The sequence below is a fragment of the Cynocephalus volans genome, chromosome 14 (assembly GCF_027409185.1).
Source record: "Cynocephalus volans isolate mCynVol1 chromosome 14, mCynVol1.pri, whole genome shotgun sequence".
NCBI lineage: Eukaryota > Metazoa > Chordata > Mammalia > Dermoptera > Cynocephalidae > Cynocephalus > Cynocephalus volans.
Window position 1 is genome coordinate 71,372,174 of NC_084473.1, and position 27,499 is coordinate 71,399,672.

The window sequence follows — 27,499 nt, forward strand, 5'->3', positions numbered from 1 at the left end:
ATGCCGGCCTCTGTCGCGCGGCCCCGCCCGGGTCCCGGGCCGTCTCCCGCCTCGCCCTTTCCGCTGCTGCTGCTGGTGATGTTGAGCGGCCGGGTGTCCGGCCGCGTCCCGCGCTCGGTACCCAGGACGTCGCTTCCCATCTCCGGTAAGGCGCGGGCGTCCTCGGCCCTCGCCGCGCCCAGGCCCCGCCCGCAGGTGCCCACAGCACCCGCCCTCCTAACCCGGGCGGCAGCACCCAGGGCCCCTCAGCTGCCCACGCCCAGCTCCAGGCGGGGCGAGTCCCCCGGATGCTTCACGGCATCCCGGCCCGGGCCTCGCGTCTCGGCTCCCACGACACGCCCAGGCTGCTCCAGCGGGCCCTTATTCCCAGAACCGCAAGAGTTCAGACTCGGACACTTAGGTCCGGAGAGGGTATGGGGGTTTCCCGAGGTCGTTCATTTAGAAGTTCCCTCTCTCTTATTTTCTTATTCCCCGCACATCTACCTGTGTCCCTCACTCCAGTTTGAAGCTCATTCTGCCCCCAAAGCCATCAGTCTTAAATTCTACTCCATTCTGATCCCCAGCTCCGTATTTCCATCTTCTCGAATTCATTTTCCTATTCTCATTTCTATGCCTCCCTACCGCCGCCATTCATGCCTCTTGCCATGCTCAACAGCCCTAATCTCCCTAACCCACTTCCCCGACCCCATGCATCTCTGACACCAGCTCCCATTATTGGATCCACCTTAACCTTCCTAACTTTGTCAACCTTCCCTGCTCCCTCTGCCCATTCCCTACATTGAATGTTGGTAAACCAGTCAATGAGTTGATTTAAAGTTCTGCTTAAATGATTTTTGAAGGAAAAAAGGAGGAGAGGGACATGATTCTTTGAAAAGATATGGAAGAAGGCAGGGGATGCCACAAGGATGAGAGTGGTCATTGGAGTGGTTCACATTTTAGAGACTTTCTGCTGAGGTGGGCATGGGCATGGCTGTGGGCCATGTTTTCTTCTTAGTGGGCATTGAGTGTTAGCACCTCGGGCAGACAGAACCAGTGAAGCCAAGGATACAACCTGTTGGCAAAAACTCACAACTGGGTAATAGTTATTCAGAGTCTAAACTCAGACCAGTGACATATAGGGGTGCTATGAATCCAGAAAGCAAAGCTGTGGTCAGAGGCTGGGGTTTCAGTTTTTGCCAGAGTAAGAGCCACAAAATGAGTTGAGGTTGCCAGGCTGAGTTGATGTCCAGGAATCCAGAGAGGAAGATGAAGCAGAGTTGGGGATATGGAGGAATATTGAATGATCGAGGGCTTATGCTAAGGGTGAGAGAGTGGGTGGGATACAGCACAGAGATGAGTATGGGTGTGGGAGAATGGGGTCGGTGGATCTCACATCAGCACATCTGTGAATGAACCGGCTGGTGGCCATTCTACCCTTGAGTGTACCTGAACAGATGAAGTAGGTAGTGCAGAGCTACGTGCAGGGGTAGAGTTCCCAGAGCCAGAGTTTGAGCTAAGATGGTAAACTCATGCTAACTTATTTGTTATGATCTTTAAGTAGATAAGAGTTTTGAATGCTGATATAAGGTTTAGATTTTGCCAAAACAGAACACATGCCTAAGGAAGGAAGAAAGGAACCATTTGTGAAACATGTAGTTTTGTGCCAGGTGCTTCCACATATGTCAAGTCACTTAATTCTCCTAACAACCCTAGATGGTGGTGTTTACAGATGAGGGAGGAAAGTGATGCTCAGAGAGGGCAAGTAACTTAGATCATACATCTGGTAAGTGGAAGAGCCACATTTAAACTCAGGTTGACTCATTTCCAGAACATATACTCTTTCCCACTACACTCTTTATCTCTTTGGGTGGAATGGTAGGTGGGGGGAGTGAGGTCAAGGGTGGTGGGAGAGAGAGGAAATAGACTCCTAATGTGTTGGTGAAAAGAGTGAAACATTTTCCTTCTAAGTAAAAAAGAAAAAGAAGTTACTATTAAGTAGTGATTAAAAAAAGAATTTTAGGAAAGTCCTTGTACCTTTTATAGATATTTTCAAATTATGTACCATATTGCTATGAATAGAAATTATAGACTTAAAATTTATGCTGCTATTTTATTAAAGTGTTCTATTTTTATAGAAAAAGCACACTTGAATGGATTGTGAGCTAAATAATCTGACCTCATCAGCTATGGTTGGTTTGTCAAGGCTCTGGCCCCTTTGGCCTTGCTCTTGTGGACCTCATTCTTATTAAGAGAAGGCTGATACCACTCTCCCCTCTCCCCATCTCTTCTTGCCAGAGGCAGACTCCTATCTCACCCGGTTCGCTGTCCCTCAGACATACAATTACTCTGTTCTCCTTGTGGATCCTGCTTCCTACAGACTTTATGTTGGCGCCCGGGACACGATCTTCGCTTTATCCCTGCCCTTCTCGGGGGAGAGACCTCGCAGGGTGAGAGACACCAGACCCATTAGCATGTGATTAGATCCATAGTTTTATGGGCTGGGGGGCAGTGGTTTATAATATCTAAAGGTGTAACAGTGTTGATGGTAGGAGGGGGAGAATTGGGGGAAATGAACGGGGGAGATTGTCTGCTTCATTGTCTTGGCTCAGGGTTATGGAGGGTCAGGTTGACTGGGAGACAGTGAGGGAGGTTCCTGATGATGTGGAGGGGGCCGCAGTGACCAGGTTTCAGGTGACAGTAGGTTGAGGGATCATTAGAATTACAATGTTTTGGGGAAACAACTTTCAAACTTTTTGACCACTATACTCAGTATAGTAATAACTATAGTAATTATAGTAATACTGAGTATTGTGCCCCAGTACACAAGTGTGTATTGAAAGAAACCTCTCTTGAAACAATATCTGCTCTCCTGTATGTGATACATTCTGATAAATTCTGTTTTATTAAAAATAATGTTGGTTGTGATCTTACAATTGATTTCTTACTCATTAATGGGTGGGGACTTCCAGTTTGAAAACAGTGCTCTAGGGGTCTGAAATTCCCAAATTGGTGGAGGTTGTGGAACTGTCTCATCTCCTTGACCTTAATGGAGTTTCAGGGGGAATCGGGAAAATGGTAACTTCTCCTTTCTCAGATTGACTGGATGGTTCCTGAGGTTCACAGACAGAACTGTAGGAAGAAAGGCAAGAAAGAGGTAGGTGTAAATCTGGGCCCTGTCCTGAGTGCCAATTGAGACCTTGGCCCAGGCCTGGTGCTCTGTCAGTCCCCTGTAGTGCTCCCATCCCAATGGGCCCAGGCAGGGACTCTAACACCATGCCATTACTCATCATCTCTGATTCCAGAGCTGCATCTAACAGTCCTGATACTACCATACCCTTCCTCGTACCTGCTGTTTCTGATTCTCTCTAACCATCTCTGTCCCCCAGGACGAATGTCACAATTTTGTCCAGATTATCGCCATTGCCAATGCCTCTCACCTCCTCACTTGTGGCACCTTCGCTTTTGATCCGAAGTGCGGGGTTATTGTGAGTGACGGGTGGTAGGAGAAGGAGAGGGAGAGGGAGCCCTATACCAGTGTGAGTTACTTGGGGGTGGCAGATGGGAGGATGGGAAGGGTTTTCTGTGTGTGATTGTGATGGGGGCATGGTTAATGCGTCCATTGTGCATGATAAGCATTGGGAGTAGGGGATGTCCTCACAGGGTGGAGCCTTTGTCTGCCACTGAGGGAGGGTAGAGGAGAGGTAGAGGGAGGTTGCATTAGAGTGTGTAGCATAGAGTAAACAGTAAAGAGAGACATGAGATGGTGAAGGAAGTTAGAGATGCTGGCTGGGCTGGGGAGATGACAAATCCAGGAGAGACTTCAGAAACCAGTAAGTAACTCATGTTTCCCTTGCCCTGTGTATGCTTTTCCAAGCAGCCCAGGTCCATTTCTTAATCAGTGCAGCCTAGGCCTGTTTCTTCCTCCCATAGCATGTGACTGTCTCTCACCACCTTCCCCCACCTCCACTACCAATCTCCTTCTGTGTGGGCTGTGATTCTGTGCTCTCCTGGCTTCTGATGTCACCGTCCACTAATGTACCTGCTGGACCCATACTCTGGATCTTGCCTTCGGGATGGGTACTTTGTCAACCACATTTTCTTCTAGATCCAGCCAGGCTTGGGACATGTATACCCCCTAATCACATTACTCATGGCCATATGAGTCCCTGAGAATGGTGACTGTTTTTGAACTTTCAGCTTTTCTCCTCATGTATACGTTGGCACTGGTCCTCTGGAAGCACACATTTGTGACAAGGCCCTGGGGTGAGTCAAAAGCCTCACATGTCCTTTGTACCCAGTGGCTTCTGTTTTTGCTCTGTAGAGCAGTAGGAGGGAGTGCAATAATTCCCTTTCTTGACCCTGATCCTTAACTACAGATCTTGACTTGACTTTTCTGCAGTGTGCAGGGATCCTTGCCACCTAGACCTAGTCAATGTATATCTCCAAACCCCTCAGGATGCTGTAATTGTCTATGCTTCATTGCTCCGGTTAGTCCCTTTGGGCTGCCCTTCGGGTTGGTTGGACTTATGTTGAGTTCTTTTCATAATGTGGTTATAGGCTCCCTATCAAGGTCTGTATAGCTTCTCATCCTGGGAAGGATTCCCACTTCAGGATGGTGGTGAAAATATCTCTATATAGAAATTTTCTATATATACCATCAGGTAATGTTGAGGGTCTAGTTTCCCTACAGTTCTCACAAAGCTCACAGGTAGTGGTTGTATTGCCATTGTCATATTTATCATTTTCCAGTCTGCACAGGCCTGGGGATTCCATGGGTATGAATACCAGAGCCATGGCTCATAGACAATGTAATCATTCTAAGTTAATTTCCTAGGGCTTCCTATTTTTCCTTGGTTCTCTGAAGTGGGACTCTAATCATTGTTAGATAAGATGTCTTCACAGGGAATATTCTGGACATACCTGTCAGAATTGGTGTGATTTGGACCCCTATCCATTCTTGAGGAACATCAGCAACAAAGAGTGAAGCCAGGGGTCTGTGTTCTGCACTTTCATGAGTTCAGCTCCTTCTTTGTACCCTCCTATCTAAAAGGCTTATGGAATGAGGGACTATTCTTTTGCCAGATCTTGTACATAGGACAATATGGGGCATAGCCCCAAAGAGTCAACTCTGTTAACCTTTAAAGCCACAACCAGAGTCTGCTTTGTAGACTTCTTTTTTGTCTTTTTTGTGACCGGCTGCACCGCGCTCAGCCAGTGAGTGCACCGGTCATCCCTATATAGGATCCGAACCCCTGAGTGCGCCACGGGGTCGGCCCTGCTTTGTAGACTTTTTGAAGGTTCTCTTCTGCTTTTACCTATCTTATCCTGCTACCTGGTAACTCTAGACTGCTTGGCCAAGGTCTTGCCTTATCCTTAGTGCTAAACCTTCTCATGTTTGAGACTTATTACTTTGAGATTATATATTACTATTATCTGAGAGCTTTGATCCAGATACAACAGTTTGCTCAGAGTAGACTGTGGAGAAATGAAAGTTTTACAAAAAGGAATTTCAAGCACTGTATCTACCAGCTTCAACAATATGGAATGCCATCCTTCAGTGACAGCTCACTGGACATTGGAGGAAAATATTTTAATTTGTTTTGCCGAAGAAATCCCAGCAGTTAAAGAGAAGAACGTTAGACTTCTAACAACAGCAACAACAACAATGACAACCATTCAATTGAGTTTGCTCTGTTGACAGATTGGCACTAGGTACTTTACATGCATGATTGAGTTTAATTCTCCTCACCACATCATGATGTTTAGGAATTATTTATTTCCATTTTACAAGTAAGGAAACTGAGGTTCAGAGAAATTAGGTAGGTAGCATGTGTTTCAAGTAACAGAGACCATCTCTCTTTTCTTTCCCCTATTTTTTTTCTTAACCACCTGGGAGAGGTCTATTATATGACTGTACCCTTCTTGGCCAAGGCCAAAGGACTGGTTTCAACCCCACAGCTCAGTGAGAGCCTTCCTGTCCAGCCCTGGTGTTTAGCTTGAGGGACTTGCCTTCACCACAACTGATTTTGAGAGACTATTCTGACTGACACAATGACAATTCAATGAGGAATCTTGGGATCCAGATAGAGAGTGTAGTGGAATGGTCTTGCCCCTTTGAGACTCCAGTTAAATGTCATTTTGACCGTACAGTAATCATAACCTATGTAATTAACAGGAGGTTCACTTTCTCAAAGGTTAGAAATTTGGATGATGTTATTATGCCATCGGGGGAAATGGAAGAGAACTAGTTTTGACATATTGAGTTTTAAGAGGCTAATAGGCCATCGCTGTGAGGAAGTCCAGCAGTCAGATGAAAACAAGGGCTAGAGTTTGGAAGACATCAGACTTGGAGAGTTTGGGGGAGTGGTTTGCATAGAATGTCTGGCTGGAAATGAAAGAATGAATAAGATCTTTGAAGAATATGTGGAAAGGACTGAGGGTAGATCCTTACACATGTAGGGGCTAGAAAGAAGAAGAAGAGAAATAAAAGATAGGAGGAAGGACTTGAGGAGGATAATAACATTTCAAGGGAGTCAAGAAATAGAATATTTGAAGGAAGGGAATGAGTCAGAAGTATCAAATGGAGGATAGAGATGGAAGAGAATGAGAACTGAGAAAAGGCTTATCTTTTCAGTCTTTGGTGAAATGTAAGGGATTAATTAGCTTTAGGTATAGAGATGGGAAAACATAATTTGTTTTCCAGGAATAACCGGTGATCTGGTTTGGCTAGAACAAAGGTCATTTTGAGAAGTAGTAGAAAGTAGATAGGTTGAGCTAAAGAGTTTGTGCTCTAGGCAATGGTGGTCCATTTTGTCATTCTCTTACACAAAAATGTATTATTAAGTCAGTGAATGATACTTCAGAAGATTAATCTGGGGTGCATATATAGAATAAGTTGGGGGTGGGGCTAGATAGTGTGGAGAAGAGGAGTTTACTGCCGTAGTTCAGGTGACAAGTAAAAAGGGAAGCAGCAGCAGGTATTAACCCCATTTCCAGAGTGCCCAAACATCTTGGTAATTTCTCATGGAACTGTCACCTTTCTCCTTGGGCAAGGATGCTCCCAATGCCACACAGGTGGAGTGCTTGTGCCTCTGTGGAGGCTCTTTTGACCCGGTATTCCCTTTTTGGAGACCTCAGATCACATCTAATTTTAATAGGCCTTCTTCAAGACTCTCTCAGTAAAATAAAACCTTGTTTGTCACCTACAGCAGAGATGAGCAAGTCGAATGGACCAGTAGTATACTTATGCTCAGGGGACATGTATGTTGCTACTCCAACTACCATCAAAGTAACTGGGCTCCAGCAACACCGTATGTCCACCCCCGTTCATGAAGCAGTGATATCATGTCTGGCATTTCCATGCCATAACTTTAATTTCCAATCAGCCACAGTTAACTTCCCTTTCAGTCCTAGATTGAAGTCATTTTTGATTTTCATTTTTAGATGTTATCTTGAAGCCTCTCTTAGTGCTGGATGTTAGACTAAGGTAACTTCTGCCTAGCCCTTGGGGAACTCTTGCACCTCTCACCCCTGTCCAGGTCAATCCCTCTGGAGTCCCTTGATGAAGAAGGTACTTTTCAAACCTCAGATTCTGACTTGAGCTTCAGGTCACTCTTCACTGACTTTGCAGATCTTCCTTCCCTCTTTAATGTATAACTGTGGCCCTGCCTTTCATCCTTGAGGTGGGAGGAGGGGGAAGATATCCCTTCTCTCTAGGCCCCTGGGCTTTAGATGGTCCTCTATCAGCCTGAACTTTTATTTACTCTTCCGAAGGGCCCCAGCCCCCAGGAGGCCTTTCTTCTCTGGTCCTTCTTGCCTTGTAGCACATTCTCTAGCCAGTTTCAAATCCTACAATTCAGCAGTGTTTCATAGGAAAGACCTAGCTTTCAGCCTCTTAGTGTCTTGTAGGGTCATCCTAGGTGTTCCTTCGTCAGGACATTTGGGTGTTGTACTAGGGGAATTGGGGGAAGAGTAATAAATGGATGACAAGGGGATAGCAGAGATGAGACATGCAGGAATGGGTGGGGGAATCAGAAATAGCTGACTGGGAATGTGGGGATGGTAGTTGGGGGGTGGGGAGATGAATGGGAATTACCATTTTCCTTCTTCTGACCATCTTTGTAATTCTCGCCACAAACCTTCTCTGTGACCCCTAAACCAATTGCCCCCTTCTGGTCTGTAGGATGTGTCCAGTTTCAAGCAGGTTGAAAGACTTGAAAGTGGCCGGGGGAAATGTCCTTTTGAGCCAGCTCAGCGTTCAGCAGCTATAATGGCTGGTGAGTGGGGAGAGACAAGAACTTGTGCCTTCATGCTCTGATTGCCTCCTTCCCTGCCCCTGCTGTTGGAATTTCTGTGTCTTTTCTTTCCTCGGAATGTTGATTATTCCCACGTCTCTTTTTAGCCTTTCCTGTTCTTTCCTGGGTGCCTGTGACCACCTGCTTTTCCCCACACGGTATTATTTTCCCAGCGTTCTCTCTAGAGAATGTGTCCTTTGCAATTCTGTGAGTGTGAGTGTTTCCTTTGTTGACCTCATTGTCTTTTCTCATAGTATTTAATTTTTTCTGCTTATAAGAGCAATCTACTACAATGCATATTGTAATAAATTTGGGGAAAGTATAAAGAACATAGAAAAGTCTTCTAGAACAGTACTGTCTAACAGAACTTCTTGTGATGATGGAAAAGTTTTATTTGCCCTGTCCAGTATGGTATCCACTAACTATTGTGCTAGTGAGCCCTTGAAATGTGACTAGTGCCACTGAAGGAAGGAATTTTAAATTAAATTTAATGTAAATAAAGCATGTGTCTAGTGGCTACCATACAAGGGTACTTCAAAAAATTCATGGAAAAATAGAATTGGAAGATAATACGAATCTTTTTAGGAACTTTTTGAAGTACTCTTGTATTAGTGCAGTTCTAGATTATATCTACTTAGAAAACCACTGCTAATATTTTAGGTTATTTCCTTCTATCTTTTTAACATGTGTGCACACCCACATATACTCATGCATAATACATTTTGCTGGCTGGTCCTTTGTTGCTCAGGGAAATCAGTAGTAATTATTTAATAAATTCCTGCTGTTCCTTCCTTTGAACAAGCTATCTACTGTTCAAGTGTGGAATGGTTCTGTCACAGATCATGCCTAAATCTCTTCTGGAGAATGACTGTCTAATTCTTTGGCAGCCACAGAGCAAATTCTTTTTGTTCCACATAGTCTGTATTTTAGGTCAGACCACCCTACATACACCCTCCATATTCAGTGAAAAGCCAGGTATTTTCTCATGATAGTGTAAAACAAGCAGGTTAATAGAAATTTTATGAATGTGTGTATTATACAACTTTTAAATGTCATTCTACATGGATATAATTTTGAATTTTGAGTAACTTTATGTCATAGACCTTCCTATATAATTTAAAAATTTGGGCTGGCATGTTAGCTCAGTTGGTTAGAGCACCATATTATAATATCAAAGTCAAGGATTCAGATCCCCTTACTGGCCAGCCACCAATAAATAAATAAATAAACAAACAAACAAAATAAATAAATAAATAAATAAAATAAAAATTATTTGCAAAGAGGATTTTTATTGACATCATGCTACTCATCCTAACATACCATAAATTAAACACTTCTAAATCATTTATATAAATTTATTTTATTTAGTTTACTTCAAAGTTTTTGCTATTATCCACATTGCTGTAATGAACATTTTTGTGTCTAAATTTTTGTCCTCATTTTAGATTGTCTCCTTAAGATTCCTAGGAATGTATTACTACATCAAAGGGTGTGAAGATTTTCTGGCTTATTATCTGTTGCTAATTGAGTTTTTAGAATGGGTGTACCAATTTACACCCTAAATCAGCAGTGAATGAGTGGTTTTTTCCCTCACATAAATTTCAATAGAATGTATTGTCATTTTGAAAAATCTTTGCTAATTTGAGACTAAAAATGGCGCCTTGTTTTAATTTGTATTTCTTTGAATATAGTGAAGTTGAACATTTTTTATGTTTTAGTACTTATTTTTATTTCTTCTTTGGTGAATCCTCTGCTCATATTCTTAGGCCAATTAACGGGTAGGATATTAGTGTTCCAATTGAAGTATCTTTTCCTTTGTGGCTATATTGTTCTAAGCTCAATACTTCTTCATTTAGAAAGCAGTAAAGTTTTTCTCTTCTTAAAAATTTTTCCCAAATGTTTAACTCATTTATCTATTTGGAACTTATTTTAATGAATGGCGTAAGATGGGAATCTAAATTAATTTTTTCTAGCTGGCTAATCAGTTGATTCAGCATCATTCATCATACTGTTTTTTCTTTCTTCATTGACTTTTGCTGCCATCTTTATTATAAAATTACTTTTTACCTATGCTTTTGAACAATATGTTATCTAAAACAAAAATCGGGACACAAGATCTAACAATGAAATTTTTTTCTTACGCATAGCTTTTATTTTTAGGAAAAGTCTTAAAAGTTACACAAATTAAATCACTCTTTAGTCATACAACTAATGACTTACCTTTTCTAAAAAATAATAAAATAACACAAAAGTTTTGAAAATGAGCATAAAGATTATATTGAGTAAATACAACATTTGAGTTGTCATAGTTGAAATTGATGAGATCTTGTTTATATTCATACATGTTTGAATAAAACAGTTTAGTCAATAGTTTAATTTTTTTGGCTTTTTATCAACATTTTTGGCATAGCACTGAGTCAGTCTTTGGGATCATTAAGAAAGATTTCTGAGTTTTAGTGGCTGTGAATGTCTCTTGATTATACAGAATTGTTTATCAACATAAATGAATTTTCAATCACAACAATCTAAGATAATCAGTTAACATAATTTCTCTGTTTTCTACAATGTGCATTGTAGAAAATTGAGAAAATATAGAACTGTTTAAAGAAGAAAGTGAAAATTTTATTTGTAATTCTATCAACACCACTTACTATTATTGTTTTGGAATATTTTGGGTTTCTTCTGTTGTGTCTGTGTGTATGTGTGCATTTATTTCTTCTGTTGTGTCTATGTGTATGTGTGCATTTATAGTAAATTGTAATTATCATGCATATTTCATTTAGTATTGTATACTGAGCATTTTCACATCATGGAAATTGCTTAATTATTCAAAACATGATTTTTAGTAATTGTGTGCTGTGCCACCATATGAATGTAGCACAATTTAATTATTTTCATATAATTATACACTCAAATTTTAAAATAAATTATTGCTTTTATTAATAATGCTACAGCAAAAATCCATTTACGTAAGTATTTATGTAAATCCTTTACATGAATTTAATTAATTGCATATGAATCAATCTAAGAGGTAGAATTACTAGGTCAAAGGATGTAAGGACTTTGATGGTGCTTGATGGACTTGGACAAATTACTCTCCAGTTAGTCCCACCAGCAGTGACGAGAGGGCCTGTTTCATTGCACCCGTTAGCTAATATAATTAGCTAACATATAAACAGTTTATAATTTATAAAGTTTTTAATTTATAATTTAAATTATAAACTGTTTTATATTAAACAGTTTATATTTGGATATATTTATTTATATCCAAAGTTCAATTTGATGTGTATTTTAATTGGCATTTCTATTAATGAGGTTGAACAATTTTTTCATGTGTTTGTTGGTACTTGCATTTCTCTTAGGAAAAGCCTCAGAAATCTTGTTTTCAAATATAACATTTATCTGTACTGCACTTAGATAAAATCAACAAAATGATCTCAAATTCGGAAAAATGTGAATATTTTGACAGCGTTCACATTAGCCTAAGAACACTGACGATTCCTTCTCAGTTTCCTTGGTGAGGTCTTTGCCTTGTGTCCATCCTTTAAATATCGGAATTCCTTAGGCTTCCACCCAAGAGCTCATTATCTTCTTACTCAGTGTAGTTGTGATATCAACCAGCCCTGAGGCTTCTGTTTCCACCTCATTCTGATGCCTCCTGAATCTCTATCTCTCTCCGACATCTGGAGGTATAGACTATACATCCAACTCCCTTCTAGACATCTTTACTTGGATGTCCCACAGGAACTTCAACATTATCATGTCTCAAACTGAGCACATCTTCTTCACTCACCTTCCCCAAACCTAATCTTTCACCAGTATTTCCTCCTCTGACTGCATAGTGTCGTTGCTCACCCAGGTCCCCAAGCTAGAGACAGCAGTCAGTCGTCTTTGGTCTTCCCTATCACAAATAGGGCTTTTATCGAGAAGGGCAGAAACTTCTGCTCTTTCTGTTGGGAACCAGTCCTGTCTTTTTATCATAAGCTTTTGGTCTCATTGCATCTTTGGATTAATGCATCTGTCAAGGAGCACTACAAATGTTCCAGATGTATGGGTGCTGCCAGCATTTTAGGGCCAAGCCTACCTCTTAAATCCATGTGTCTTCTTCAAGACCAACATTCACACATTGAAACAAGACAGTTATAGAAGTCCTACAAGGCCAATGGAGGGAAAGGTAGAGTAAACATTGTATCTCCAGCTGTCTAATTATGTATTAATAATAGGTTTTTTTTATAGAAGGTATCCAGCTGGCCCAATCCTTAGATAAGGAAATGGAGAGTATTGGAGTAGGACCTATTTATCCTGAAAAGTATCTGACCATGAGAAGAAAAGGCACTGAAAGAAAGAAGGCCAGGGCATTTTTAAAATCCTCTTTTTGGGCTGGTCACTTAGCTCAGTTTGTTAGAGTGTGGTGCTGATAACACTGAGATCCAGGATTCAATCCCTGTACTGGCCAGTGACATCCCCCCATCCTCTCTTTAAAACCAATGAACAGATAATTCCTGTTATAAATCTCTTTTAAAAGTGAGTGTTTTTCCAGTGTGTCTATGTCTGGGAAAAAAAGTTGTGAGCACTTTGACACTCCAAGGGGGTAGTGAAATATTCACTGCCATGACACATATCCTAGCCTGTCCGTTTTGGATTACATACCAATTTTTGGGAGGCCTGTGTTCACAGGCTTTCCATCTGAGCAAGTAGGGATCAATTTTCTCATGTAATTGTGATTTTTCTTTATCATTCTTCATATTTTGTGACTTTCAATCTTTTATTTTTATTTTATTTTTTGTATTCCCAAAATGAAAATACCTTAATTTTTTGGGTTATAACAACAAAAGTTGCTAACTACAGAAAAATTCAGTGGATACAGAAAAGCATAAAGAAAATAAAGATCACTTGTAATTCCATTAGAAACTAACACTGTAGAGTTATAGCTCCTTCAACAATCTTTCCTGTGTCCACAGATATACTTGTATATACATATTTTTAAAAAATAAAAATAGGGTTGAATTACCCCATGTTTTTTTTTAACCAGCTTGTTCACTGAACACTGGGCATCACTCTCTTGTGCATGTCATCTTTTGCCAATAGAAAATATGTATTTTAATGTTTAGTGATTGTTCCATTCAGTAATAATTTGCCAAACAATTGCACATTCAGCAATATTTTATTATATGAACAGTGCAATGGAATATTTGGAATTGAGTGTGTCCTGGAGGATCTAGGACATGTGGTGGTCCTGTGTTCTCTTAGGACTCCTGTCCTCCTGATTGTGATGGCTGCTGTTTCTTCTCGTGTGTGTGTGTGTGTGTGTGTGTGTGTGTGTGTGTGTGTGTGTGTGTTTAAGACTGTGTTGCAAGCCCCTTGGTACTCTTGGAGCACCTGGGGCCCTGCTACTTCCTCCCGAAGTGTGTGATCCATCCTGCTGTCCTTGGTGTCAGCGACCCTCTGCTATTCCACTCTGAGTGACTGTGTTCTTTTCAGTATTTCCAAGCTCCAGTGTTGCTGACTCCCTCATTGGTCCCTTAGAAAGTTTGGAACCTTGCTGTGTCTTTGTGTGGTTATCAGTGGCCCTTTACTGTTTCCAGAATATTTATGATGGTTTCCCCCCAACTCTACACACCAGGTCATGTTCCCAAAATATTCATAACTGTCTCCTCCACCACATCTCCTTTCATTCTTAGGGTGTCCGTGACACAGCTTCTGCTGGAGTGTTGGTTTTAGCTTGTTTTGTGTTTCATGCTCTTAGGGAAAATTTTCAATCCAAATCTGGTTGATGTATCAACTCTTTTTCCCCCTTGGAAGTACAGAGGGTTGGCTCATTTGCTGCTCCATTTGCTGCCAGGACCGATGACCAGTGCTTGGTTTTTCTCTCCTGAAATTCTCTGGAAGGGAATGGGATGTCATTTTATAGCTCCCTGCCCCCCACAGCCCTGCCCTTTTCTGGTAGCAAATTAAGCATATGGCTCTTTGAGGTTTCATAAGGTGCTGTAACTATGTATGGAATGCCGACCATGTGCCAGGCTCTAGCTGAAGCTCTGTATTTGTCATTTCATTTAACCCTCAGCACCACTCTGAGTGGAAGGTGGTATCATACTCATACATTTGAGGAGCCTGAGGCTTAGGAAAATCAGTTCACCCAAGATCACACTACTAATAATTAGTCAGAGTTCAAACCCCAAATCTTCCTGACTCCAGAACATTTGAATTCTTTTCACAATCTCAAATGATAGAATAGTCTCCCCTCCACACCCCACAAGGGGGTTTCTAACCCTCCACTGTTGCTCTCAGAGGGCTCCTGGGCCCTTTTTGCTCTGCATGGAGTGTTTTTTCAATACTGGTTTTCTTTCCAGTCCCTGAGACATGCAGCTTCTTTAGCACCTGTGGCCCCAGGATGACTGTGCTGCCCTCCAAGTAGCCCTTCTCTCTGCTGCTCCCCCAGTGTGCACAGGCTCCAGGCTTTTGCTAAGGTTTTTGTGCGCCAGCCTCCAGCACACCAGCCTTTCTTGTTTCTCCAGCCTCTCTGACTTGATCTCCATGACCTTTGGCAGCTCCTCTGCTCAGAGGATGCTATTCCCCAGGGCTCTCTTTTTGCTTTACCTTTCTCCTTTGCTGTCATGTTCATGGCGTGACCTAAGCATGGTGTGTGATAACTCCCAAGTTGCCGATTCTGGCCCTGTTTTCCAGACCCTTCTCTTAATTGCCTCCAAATATCTCTGACCAGTGTTGTAAAGGCACTTCAACCTTAGTGTGTCCAACAACTGAACTCACTTCCTCTCCAACTGCCTCCGTTATGGGCCTTCTCCTAACATTTTCTGGCTTGGTTAATAATATCACTGTTTACTATCATCAATCTTATAAGCTAGAGACCTTAAGAGACATTGTTTTACTCCATTCTCTCACATCTCATATGCAATTGATTTTCAGATCTTGTTAATGGATTCTACCTCAGAAATACCTCCCAAATCTAGCCTCTTTATTCTCCCTGTCCCTGCCTTAGTTCGGACCTTCCACTCCTGCATGGACTGTGTGAATAGCCTTTTAACTAGCATTATTATCTTAAGAAAAAAGAGCTGATTGTCACTCTCTTCAAAAAAACCAAAACCCAAGCAACTCCCCCCACCCCAAACCTCTGCAGTTTTACTCTTACTTGGCTTGGCAGAACAGACCCATCACAGTTGGGCTCCCATCTCCTCACCTCCAGCTCTGCTCACTTGCCTTGCTGGCAGCCCCTTCTGCCCCTGCGGAGCTTCTGCCACCAGCGTCCCACATGCCTGAGCTGGGCTCCTCTCTTTACTGCTTGCTTGTCTTCCCCCCTGAAGTCCTCCATTTATCCGGCAAATTTCTCATTCTTCGGACCCAGCTCAGAGGTTGCCTCTGAGATGCTGCTCTCACAGGTAGATGTGCCGTCATCCCTCATCTATTAGTCCACGCCTCCTGGTGTCTGATTACATGCCTGCCTTCATGACTCAAATAGGAGTTATTGGGGGCAGTGCTGTGCTTAGCACCGGCACAGTGCCTTGTGTGTAGTGGGTGGTGAAGGCCAGCTGCCTCCTTCTCTCCAGAGTGCCTGTGATACTCAAGAGTCTTCCAGGGTGTTCGTGACCTTCTACTACCCTGATTCGTTTTCTTTGTATTCATGTCTGAACCCTTGGCAGTGTTACTCAGAGTGGCTGTATTTCTCTTACATCCAGCCCACAGAGCCGCACCTCTCTTCCTTCCCAGGGGGTCTGCAATTTCTCTCTTCTCCCATCCCCACCACCCCTAGAGCACCTCTGCCCTGCCACTGTACCAGAAGGGAGGACCTGATTACTATCTATGACTATTTGTGAAACCTCCACTCATCCCCTAGGCTGGTGTTTCTCAAACAAAGTGGTCTTGAATCACCTGAATCAGAATAACTCCAACTGCCTGTTTGAAATGTAGGTCTTGGGCCACCCTGCAGGTCTACTGAATGAGAATTGCTGGGCCTAGGATTCTGCATTTTAATTAATTCCTCAAGTGATGCTAGAATACCCTAAAGTAGTGACTTGTTCCAGAGCAATATATACCCACTAATGTTCAGAAAGAACACTAGTTCCCTCAGACATTTGCCATAGTGGGAGAACTTAAGTTAGGTTGGGACATGCTGCAAAGCAAACTGTCCGCCTGGGGAGTCACAGCACTATTAGCATGTTACAGGGTTACTGAAACAACAGCAAGAAAACCTAAACAAACAAAGCTAATTTCCACAAGGGAGGCCTTTTTTCTCTCTTCATGTACATGGACATTCCAGCAGTTTTTCCTTAACCCTGGTTTCCCTTACTGCCCCGGAGCAGTTTGTTTCTATGTTTAAGTGTGGTGATATCTGTAATGTGCTTAGTGATGCCTTGCACTTTGTGGGTGCTCAGTCCCTGAGAGCCGCTGCCCTGCTTTATTACCTGCTCTGTCTGTAACCTCTCTTGCTTCCCTCAGTGGGTCTCTGACAGCCCATCTTCTCCCTGTCACCCTGCAGGGGGGGTCCTCTATGCTGCCACTGTGAAAAACTACCTGGGGACGGAGCCAATTATCACCCGGGCTGTGGGTCGTGCTGAGGACTGGATTCGGACAGAGACCTTGTCATCCTGGCTTAACGGTGGGGAGAGGGACAGGGGTGCTCTGGGGGACAGGTAGGGTGGAGGCTGGGTGGCCCCAGGCTGTGCTGTGGGTATCTGAGGCCACTGGTCTTCCCAGCCCCAGCCTTTGTTGCAGCCGTGGCCTTGAGCCCAACTGAATGGGGAGATGAAGATGGAGACGATGAAATCTACTTCTTCTTTACGGAGACTTCCCGAGCATTTGACTCATATGAGCGCATTAAGGTCCCGCGGGTGGCCCGTGTATGTGCGGTGAGACCTCCATCCCAGCTGTCTGTCGTCTCTCACTCTGTCTGTCCTCCTGTCTTTTACTCTCTGGGTCTCTGTCTTTGCATCTCTCCTCTGTCTCCTTTTTTCTATGCTTTGGCTTATTTTCTGGAAGCTTGAAGAGTGGGGGGAGGGGCTCTGGCCTCTTTGACCCTCACAATTATCCTTGTGACACATCGTCCACAGGGGGTAGACTAGTGTGTATGTTAAAGGCAGGAACTGGTGACAGACAGACCCGGGTTCAAGATGGAGCCCTCTCCCTGGAAGAGTCCTAGGTTGGAGCCAGATATTTAGAAGGAGCTAGGGGAGAGCAACTGAGTCCCCACTCCACCAATTACTGCCTGTGTGACTCCGGGCAGGTTCTTTAGCTCCTTTGAAAGTCATCTGTAAATGAGGATAATCATGCCTGTCTGTAAAGGTTATTTGAGGACTAAATGAGGTAACTTATGCACAACATGTAGCAAAGTACTTTGTAAGTGCACAGTGGACCTATTCACTGTCATTGTTATTGTGACTCCATTCACCCCTGTATCTCATTATCCCCACAGTTGCTCTGTCTGTATCTTTGTCCTTGCATTTCTATGCATCTGTCTTCCATCTGTCTGTGTCTGCCCTGAAGTCAGCCCTGAGGAAACTTGTATTTGTCTCCACATTCCTTGCCCAATGTTGATCTTCTAAAGAGAACTTGCCATGTGCTTGTCACCCCAGGGGGACCTCGGGGGCCGGAAGACTCTCCAACAGAGGTGGACAACGTTTTTGAAGGCTGACCTGCTGTGTCCAGGGCCTGAGCATGGCCGGGCCTCTGGTGTCCTGCAGGACATGGCTGTGCTTCGACCTGAGCCTGGAGTGGGGACCCCTATCTTTTATGGCATCTTTTCCTCCCAGTGGTGAGGGGCTCTGGTGTGGAGGAGAGTTACAGGGTGGGAGATGTGTGGGGTTGGCGCAGTGTCAGTGCTATCTCCTCCAGAGGGGTGGACTTTCCCTCCCTCGGCCATGTGGCTCCCTGTGCATTTCTCATAGGTCATCTCATCTAACAAGGGAGGAGTTGCTATCCCCGAGCTCCCTCTAAATATCTGGCTTCAAGCTGTGACTCTTTTAGGGAGGGGGCTGCCATCTCTGCTGTCTGTGCCTTCCGACCACAAGACATTCGGATGGTGCTGAATGGTCCCTTCAGAGAGCTAAAACATGACTGCAACAGGGGACTGCCTGTCACGGACAATGATGTGCCGCAGCCTAGACCTGGAGAGGTGAGGGACCTGGGGTAGATCTTCATCCCAGGCCTGCATTAAAGATCTGCCATTAGGGCAGGAACTCCACTAAGCATCACTGACGCTTCCTGTTCCCCAGGAAGCTTTGTCACCCAGCCCTGTGTTTCCTGTAGTGCATCACTAATAACATGAAGCTCCGGCAGTTTGGCTCGTCTCTCTCCCTGCCTGATCGTGTGCTCACCTTCATCCGGGACCACCCACTCATGGACAGGCCAGTGTTTCCAGTTGATGGCCACCCCCTGCTGGTCACCATGGATACATCCTATCTCAGAGTCGTGGCACACAGGGTGACCAGCCTCTCAGGGAAAGAGTATGATGTGCTCTACTTGGGGACAGGTATATTTAATAGTTAAGCAAGTTGCCTACTCAACATATACATGCTCTCATCACAAAGAGTGTCCCTTAATACATACAGGTATCAGAGTCCTGGGCACTGGGACAGTTATGTCATTATTCTTGTCCCTTGCCTGCCTCCTAGAGGATGGACACCTTCATCGAGCAGTACGGATTGGAGCCCAGCTCAGTGTCCTCGAGGATCTGGCCTTGTTCCCAGAGCCACAGCCAGTTGAGAACATGAAATTATACCAAGTGAGTTGTATATTTTGGGGAGTCTGGTGAGGAGACACCTGGGTCCAGACCTAGTGACCCTGAGGTCTGGGAGATCCAGTATATTCCTCTTCCCCACTTCCTTTCTGTAGGGCTGGCTCCTGATTGGCTCTCGTACCGAGGTGACCCAAGTGAACACAACCAACTGTCACCGTCTCCTGAGCTGCTCAGAGTGCATCCTGGCCCAAGATCCTGTCTGTGCCTGGAGCTTCCAGCTGGATGAGTGTGTGGCCCATGCTGGGGAGCACCGAGGGTGAGTATAGCTGCGCTGGTCTCTTGCCTGCTGTCCCAGGGCTCTGCCCCATCTATGTGTCTGTCTGTTTCTTATCTGTTAATGTTGTCTTGTCTGTGTGTGCTTTTTTTCTTTTGTCTGTTAGTGTCTGCATCACTTGTGTGTCCATTGGTCAGTCCACACTGACTAATTGTCCATCCGGTGCTGCTTTATCAATGTCCTTGCTTCTCTGCTGGACCTGCCCTGACTGTGTGACTGACTCCATGTTGCCATCTCGAGTGGACTCTTCTCAGTTTTCATCTTACAAGAGCTCTCAGAAGTGCTTTCATAGTTGCCTACTCCCTCCTTCCTTGAAATACTCCTTCCTCTTTCTGTGGCTCTGCATTCTCCCGCCTCCCTTACTGACTCCTTTCCCATCCAAATTCTGAATGTTGATATTCCTCAGAGTTTAGTCCTGGATGCCTTCTGTCTACACTCTAGGTGATTTCATTCCCATTACTTTCGGTACCGTCTGAGTGCAGATGACAACCACGAAGGTATCTCTAGCTGAGCTGCGGAACTCCCTGACCAACTGCCCACTTCATATTCCCCTTGGATGCTTCACAGGCAACTCAAACTTAGCAAGTCTAAGTATGCACTCTTGTTTCCTCTTTCCCTCACATGCTCCTCCTCTGGGTTTCCTCATTTCAGTAAAGGGAACTCCGTCCATCCAGTTGCTCAAGCCAGAAACTGCTCACGTTGTATTACAGTTTGTACTGATTCGAGCTTCAAAACATATCCTCAGTTCGCAGCCTTCTCTACTTCTACTGCTGTCACTGCAATCTAAGCCATCATCACTACTACTACTACTACTACGACTTCTTCTTCTTCTTCTTCTCCTCCTCCTCCTCCTCCTCCTTCCTTCCTTCCTCCTTCTTCCTCCTTCCTCCTCCATCCTCCTCCCTCCTCCTCCTCCTTCCTCCTCCTCCCTCCTCCTCTTCCCTCCTCCTCCTCCCTCCTCCTCCTTCCTCCTCCTCCTCCTCCTCCCTCCTCCTTCCTCCTTCTTCCTCCTCCTTCCTCCTCCTTCCTCCTCCTCCCTCCTCCTCCTCCCTCCTCCTCCTTCCTCCTCCTCCTCCTCCTCCCTCCTCCTTCCTCCTTCTTCCTCCTCCTTCCTCCTCCTTCCTCCTCCTCCCTCCTCCTCCTCCCTCCTCCTTCCTCCTCCTCCTCTTCCTCCTCCTCCTCTTTCCTCCCCCTTCCTCTTCCCTCCTCCTCCTTCCTCCTCCTCCTTCCTCCTCCTCCTTCTTCCTCCTCCTCCCTCCTCCTCCTCCTTCCTCCTTCCTCCTCCTCCTCCCTCCTCCTTCCTCCTCCTCCTCCTTCCTCCTCCTCCTCCTCTTTCTCTTCCTCCTTCTCTTCCTCTTCTTTCTTCTTCTTCTTTCTTCTTTCTTCTTTCTTCTTTCTTTTCCTTCTTCTTCCCATACTACCCAGTATTACGAGGCAGATTACCATCCAAGTACTAACTGGGTCTGGCCCTACTTAGCTTCCAAGATCACACCAGATCAGGCGTGTTCAGGGTGGTATGGCTGTAGACCATCATCACTTCTTAACTGGACTACTCCAATAATCTCCTAATTGGTCTTCTCTTGTTAATTTTGGGATCCTGCCATCCATTTTTCACTCAACAGCTAGCTTAAAAGCATATGTCACATTGAAGCAAATCCCTGATATCATGTTTATCTTAAACATTTCAACATGTATCTCTAACAGATAAGGAGTCTCTTTGAAAACATTTTGTTCTAGGAAATTTCAAGCATATTCAAAAGTAGAGAGAATAGTATAATGATTTCCATGTGTCCATCCGTCATCTTCAACAACTGTCAACTCCTGGTTGATATTGCTTCACCAATACCCTTACTTACTCCCAGTTATTTTGAAGCAAATCTTAGGCTTCATAAGATATCAATTCATCCATAAATCTTTCTGTGTGCACCCCTAACATAGAAGGGCTCTTTTAAAAACATAACCATATTACCATTATCATACCAAAAACTTAATTTCTTAATATCATCAAATATCCTGTCAATGTTCCAATTTCCCCAATTGCATATACTTAAAATTTTTTTAAGTCAGGATCCAAATAATGTTCATCAATTGTAATTGGTCGATATGCTTCTTAAGTGTCTTTTAATCTTAATTTGAGATCCTCTCAGTGAAGTGTTTTTAATTGATAGTATTTTTTCAAACTGACCTTGCGATTTCCTATTTTGAAGCCCAGTTAACTTACAGTATATTCGTATATTATAGAACTCTAATTATATATAAAACCACATTATATTACAAAACCCCAAGGTTACAAATCATTTAGAAGTAAAAGTACGTGTCTTTGGGAATAAAACAGATTAATTCGCACATGTCAAAGCAGAATGAAAATGCTTAAGATAATAACTGACATATAATCAGAGTAGATATAAAATTTAATTTTGTTTTCCTGATTCATTTTGAATTATGAGTATAAAATCTTGTGCCATCTCTTGGTCAGATTCTTGATTTTTTGCCCATTAGGGATATAAAATAACTTGGATGGCAGGCTTGGCCAGCTTCTCATTTTTGGTTGAGAACTTTGACCAGGTCTTTTAGTTTCTTTTGGCAGAACTTTTAAACATCTAAGACAAAAGCAAGTGCTTTATTGTTTCCTTTATTGTTTTAATATTCATTAAAATAAGAATTTCACTGGTCTTAGGTATCCTGTGTACTTGAGTTTCAGGGGTTCCCTTAAGATATGTGTGAGTGTGAGGGGTGTGATGTTGGAGTGTGGGGTGTGTGTATATGCCGGTGTCTTGGGTTGGTACTTCTGTACACTCTACCCTTCTTACCTCAATTCATACAATGTGTGTGGGGGGGAGCGGGGAACATAGACTATGAAGCTCTTGTGGCTATAGCTGTACTTGTGATCTCCCCATGTTCCCCACTTTCAGCTAGACTGATCAACCTTGGTTTTACCCAGGAAATTTCCAGCCATTCAGACCAGTCTTGGATCTCATTTCAGGGACCTCAAAGTTCACATCAAAGGAGTTCACACTCAAGTGGAGTCTCTCTTTGGCTGAGGCTATGTGTTCAGACCTTTTACCTGGCCTTCACTGACAGCCCTATTAGAGGTCTCATTGGCACCTCTGGGAGTGGTGCCAGAGAGTTTAGCAGCGAGCAGTCATCTTGCCATCCCTTTATCAGACAAAGTCCACCCAAATCTCAGAAGTACCAGGATTGTGTTGTTTAAAACAGATCCACTAGAGGCCAATATATATCAACAGCTGTTGAAAAGAGTTAGTTCCTCTGCAGAGATCAGCAGCTTTTACAAAACAAAAAAGTAATCTCACTGACCCTCACAGAATTTTGATTAGCTTTTACAGAAAAGTAGTTTGCTTTTTCTCTTAAATATTAGAAAAACTATATTTTATATTTTTTTCCCCAGAGAAATCTGTGGTTGTGGATAATAAGGTATATTTCTCAGAAGGTTCTTATGTTTCTTTTAAAGCACCCCCACCAACCATCTTTTCAACAGACCTAGGCAAATTTAGCTATCCGTAGTCTGCTAGAAATATGTGTAGGATGTGACAAGGCAAGAGGTTTGGGGGAAAAATTTGGTGATGAGGGGAATGTTGACCAATAATTCCAGGAGTGATTTCTGAGATGATGGGAGATGTTATGAGTGAGTGAATGTTCAGTGCTACTGAGGAGGATAGAAGGGAATGTTCACACTGGATTTACCAAGTATTCTCTTCTCTATAGGCTGGTCCAAGACATAGAGTCAGCAGATGTCTCTTCTCTATGTCCCAAAGAGCCTGGAGGTCTGTATGATTTAAGGAAATGGGGTGGAATGGATGGAAAGGGTCTAAAAAGTTCTCCATTTTGGACCCACTCTAAAATTTGGATCATAGAAGATATGGCAGTCAGGGCTTTACCCTCTTCAGGAATCCCCTTTTTAGCTTTGTCCCCATGGCCCCTTCTCATGTCCAATATGACCCCAATTTTCTCTCTATCACACCCCCAGCCTATGGCCTCACCCTTTTGTGCCTTTGCTTTCTCTCTGCAGAACACCCAGTAGTGTTTGAAGTTCCTGTGGCTACAGCTGCACATGTGGTCTTGCCATGTTCCCCAAGCTCAGCATGGGCATCCTGTGTATGGCACCAACCTGGTGGAGTGACTGCCCTCACCCCCCGGCGGGATGGGCTAGAGGTGGTGGTGACCCCAGGGGCCATGGGCGCTTATGCCTGTGAATGTCAGGAGGGTGGGGCAGCCCGTGTGGTGGCAGCTTACAGCTTGGTGTGGGGCAGCCAGCAGGGCCCCTCAAGCCGGGCCCACACAGTGGGGGCTGGACTGGCTGGCTTCTTCCTAGGGGTTCTTGCAGCATCCCTTACTCTCCTCTTGATTGGTCGGCATCAGCAGCAACGGCGACAGAGGGAACTTCTGGCTAGAGACAAGGTGGGCTTGGACCTGGGGGCCCCACCATCTGGAACCACAAGCTACAGCCAAGACCCTCCCTCCCCCTCTCCTGAAGATGAGCGGCTTCCCCTGGCCCTGGCCAAGAGGGGCAGTGGCTTTGGTGGCTTCCCTCCACCCTTCCTGCTTGATCCTTGCCCAAGTCCAGCCCACATTCGGCTAACTGGGGCTCCTATAGCCACATGTGATGAAACGTCCATCTAGAGCTGGGAAAATGGCCACTAGTGTATGAGTTATCACTGGAATGAAGTGACCATTGAAATGCTGGTGGTCGCTGGGCCTGGAAGACTGCTATGGCCTCTCTGTTCTCTTTGAGTCAGAGTGATGACTTGGTCCTCAGTGTCTGCCCTCTCCAGGCCTGGATGGGCTTGGGGCCAGACCCTTGCCTGATTCCTGATTCCCATGAGAGATCAGAACTGCTCTCTGCAGCAAATGGGGCTTCCTCCACATCGGAATCCCTTCAGTCCTGGCCCCCTATCTTGGGCCCATTAGTTTTGGGGATGGGGCACAGTAAATAGCTATGACTTTGCTTTCTGGTTGGGCCCTGGGCAGAAGGAAGAGCCATGAAGATAGTTTGGGGCTAATGTGCACTGAGTCCTTGGGGTGGTTTTTCCGATTCTCCTGGTTTTTCTGATCCTCCATGGGGAGTGCATGATCCCCATGCTGCAGCATGGAATTTCTGCCTTGAAATCTCTCCCATCCTAGTTTTTCTTCTTCTGTGAAAGAGCGTGTGTAAATACATGGGTGTTCATGGGAGACCTGGCCACATGTGGATGAATGGCTGGGCCTCTGCTTAGGTGTATTTATGGGGGATAAGGAGGGGGAAAGTTGGATGGGGACATTGCCTACAGAACTTTAGACTCTGTAGCCAGTGAGGGAATGGCTTTCCTTTCTAAAAGGAAGCAAAACACTGACCCTCTCCCCGTTGTCTCACAGCCCTTCTCTAGATTTGAGTAGAGAAAAGCTCCCAAAGTGACATTCTGGATGCGAAGGGCAGTGGTATATGTGACCCCATCCTTTTCTGTTTTGCCTTCTGGCTGCCGCCACTGCCATGCAACAGCTGCTGTTTCTCTGTCTGGAATGCAGGCTGAACACCCTTCCCTTGACTCTCTTTAAAAATTAACTTCACGACATTCTAAATATTAGGGGATAACAAAAGGGGAGCATTCACAGGAAATGCAGCATAAAGACAGGTTTGCATCAGTGACTTTACTCAGGGTGACATCCTTGCCCTAAAGCAAGAGTCCCCCACTTAGGGTCCATGGACTCCCTGGAATTATATGTGAAATGTCTGTACATGTGTGTCTGTATTTTTCTGTGGGGAGATTTTATTGCTTTCATCAGATTCCCAAGGCCTTAACAGAGTTAAAAGACCACTGCCCCAGATCACTGCACTTTGGCCAAGCTGAGATAGTGCCTCTCCGTGGCAGCTCTTCCTGGCCTCTCTCCACCTGACTTCTCTTCACTTGCCCTGTGGCCAGTCTCTGGACTTGTATCTGCTGGATCCTTTCTTCTTTCTCCAGTCCCTGGAATCTGGGCTCTGTGTGGATTTGAAGACAATGTCAGCTTAGCAAATGTTCACCTCTTTCTGCTTCACAGCTCTCACGTGCTCTAGGCTTCTCCTGCTCAGTCCTGGTGGTGGCCTGTGAATGTGCCTCGTTCATCCCTGGTGAGGGATCCCCTCAAGCTCCATTGAATAATCCAGCCCTTCCCAGTTGAAGTTTTCTGCTCTACTTTCTTTGACAGCAGCCTGTGAACTACTCAAAAGAGTCCCCTTGGGTTTGGAATTATCAGTGTCTTTGCCACTAATAAGTGTGTGATCTTCAGCAAGTGACCTAACCTAGGGACATTGGTTTGCTAATCTTTAAAGTGGGGATAATAATACCTACCTCAGGGTTGCTGCAAGGGTTAAATGAGAAAATGTGTAAACAATAAAGCACTATTTACACCAATAGATGTTGTTATTGGAAAAATTGGCATATCATGCCATAATCATATAGCTTGACCATATGATAACCATGACACACACAATCGCTTTAAGCTCCATTCAGTGGAAGGAGGGTCATTGCCTCACAGATATCCTGCTCTGGGTCATCTCTGGCCAGATCTTAGCTGCCAGTGTCTAGGTTTTGGGAGGCAGTTCTAAGATGTTTATAGTCCTCAAATGTATCTGACCTTATTGAGCTGCTGATCCCTAGATTTGGGAATGGAAGAAGGCTCTGTGTTCTGTGGTTTGTCCTCATTTCAACATTACTCAATTGAAGTTATAGGTTAGTTCCACTTTGGGGGAGAAAGGGAGGTGGGAGATGTCAGAGTGGAATGGGGTCTCTGGGCGGGGTGGGGGGGGAAGAGTTTGTCCAGGAGGGGAGGGACCAGACCACAGTGGATTTGGGGTAGGTGGTCCTTGGATAGTGGCTCTGGTTGGAGGAACATGGGATGAGGAATGTAGAAAAAATGAGAAAGGATGGAAATGGGTTTGAAGGGAGGGGAACCACATCTTAGTTGGTGGAAACTTCAAGCCCCAAGAGTGAGCAATAGCACGGGAATGTGAAACCAACTCGCAAAGACATAATGTGAATAACTGATTGCATCATCTTTGGACTGTGGGGACAGTAACTACTCTGTAGTACAGGGTTAAGGCAGACCAGGGTCTTGCCCCTGTGTTCCTGCAGAGAGGATTGTTAGGATTCTGGTAGACAGGTACCTGCCTGGCCTTTGCATATTACAGCAGCCATGGGGAGAGGGCTTATGTTTGTGGGTAATCTAGAAGATTATCCACTTTCTGACTCTCACTCAAATTCTCCTGTGCTTCTAGCTCTGGTGCCTGGTCTATAGACTGTGATTCTCAGCTTGACTCCTAACCAGTGGTCTGCTGCTACCAACGTGAGCTTACTGAACGCAGAGCTAGAAAGAGTTGCTCTTTATTGGTTCTTATGAGTCAGGCTAGCTCTAGTACAGCACTGGCCCTTACCCCAACAGGAGGCAGACCCACTTCCTTTTTCAGGAGTCCCCCGGCTCCTTCCCTTTCCCCAGCAGCCCTGCGAGTTGGCCTCAGTGATGTCAGGAAAGGGCTCCTTTCAGTACCTGCTGGGCCCTGACCCTCTTGGCTACTCTGCCCCACCAGAGGGGTGCCAGTCATGGCCACAACTGTTGGTCAGCTGGGCACAAATCCTTTCTTAAGAGTGTGGTGATAGTGCTCGCTTCGGCAGCACATATACTAAGAGTGTGGTGATAAAACTTGCCTTTTTTTTTTTTTGGAGGGATCTTCAAAAAGTTCATGGAAAGATTCGTGTTATCTTTTAATTCCATTTTCCTCGAGCTTTTTTCCCCATTTTTGTTTATTTTTCCATTTTTTATTGTGATAAAACATACATAAGAATTGCCATTTTAAGCATTTTTAAACATACGATTGCATGGAATTAATTGCATTCACAATGCTGTGCAACCACTACCTCGACCTATTTCCAAAACTTTTTCATCATCTTAAACATAAAGCCTGTACCCATCAAGCAATAGCTTCTCATTATCTCTTCCACTCCATTTCTGGTAACCTCTAATCTACTTCTGTCTCTGAAATTTTTTTCTTTTGATATTTTCTTGATTGACCCATGACAATTGCACATATTCATGGAGCACAACATGATACCTGGACAGATCTATACAGTGTGCAATGATCATACCAGGGCACCTAAGCACATCTGTCACCTCAAATACCCACCACATCCTGGCAGGGAACAATCAACACCTCCCCACCAGCCACCAGAAACCACA

General features: G+C 44.3%; 1 protein-coding gene across 3 annotated transcripts; it reads left to right on the forward strand.

Annotated features, from left to right (window-relative positions):
• Positions 1–23,932, forward strand: SEMA4F (ssemaphorin 4F). 3 transcript variants are annotated; one of them, XM_063078834.1, is made up of 14 exons: positions 1–145; positions 2,275–2,426; positions 3,074–3,133; positions 3,366–3,464; positions 8,162–8,255; positions 16,765–16,884; positions 16,983–17,134; positions 17,858–18,036; positions 18,249–18,396; positions 18,531–18,753; positions 18,896–19,005; positions 19,116–19,276; positions 23,018–23,076; positions 23,322–23,932. In XM_063078834.1, the coding sequence occupies exons 1-14, from the start codon at positions 1–3 to the stop codon at positions 23,930–23,932; spliced, it is 2,313 nt and encodes a 770-aa protein (XP_062934904.1). The 3 variants fall into 3 exon arrangements, with proteins under 3 accessions (XP_062934904.1, XP_062934905.1, XP_062934906.1); XM_063078835.1 differs by lacking the exon at positions 3,366–3,464; XM_063078836.1 differs by lacking the exons at positions 3,366–3,464; positions 8,162–8,255; positions 16,765–16,884; positions 16,983–17,134.
• Positions 23,933–27,499: the final 3,567 nt, after the last annotated feature.

What these genes read in the sequence shown, in the direction of transcription:
- SEMA4F (XM_063078834.1), top strand. Translation starts at nt 1, where the DNA reads ATGCCGGCCTCTGTCGCGCGGCCCCGCCCGGGTCCCGGGCCGTCTCCC. An exon ending in GGCATCTTTTCCTCCCAGTG is followed by an intron (nt 18,037 to 18,248) that starts GTGAGGGGCTCT and finishes TGACTCTTTTAG; the next exon opens with GGAGGGGGCTGCCATCTCTG. An exon ending in CGCAGCCTAGACCTGGAGAG is followed by an intron (nt 18,397 to 18,530) that starts GTGAGGGACCTG and finishes TGTTTCCTGTAG; the next exon opens with TGCATCACTAATAACATGAA.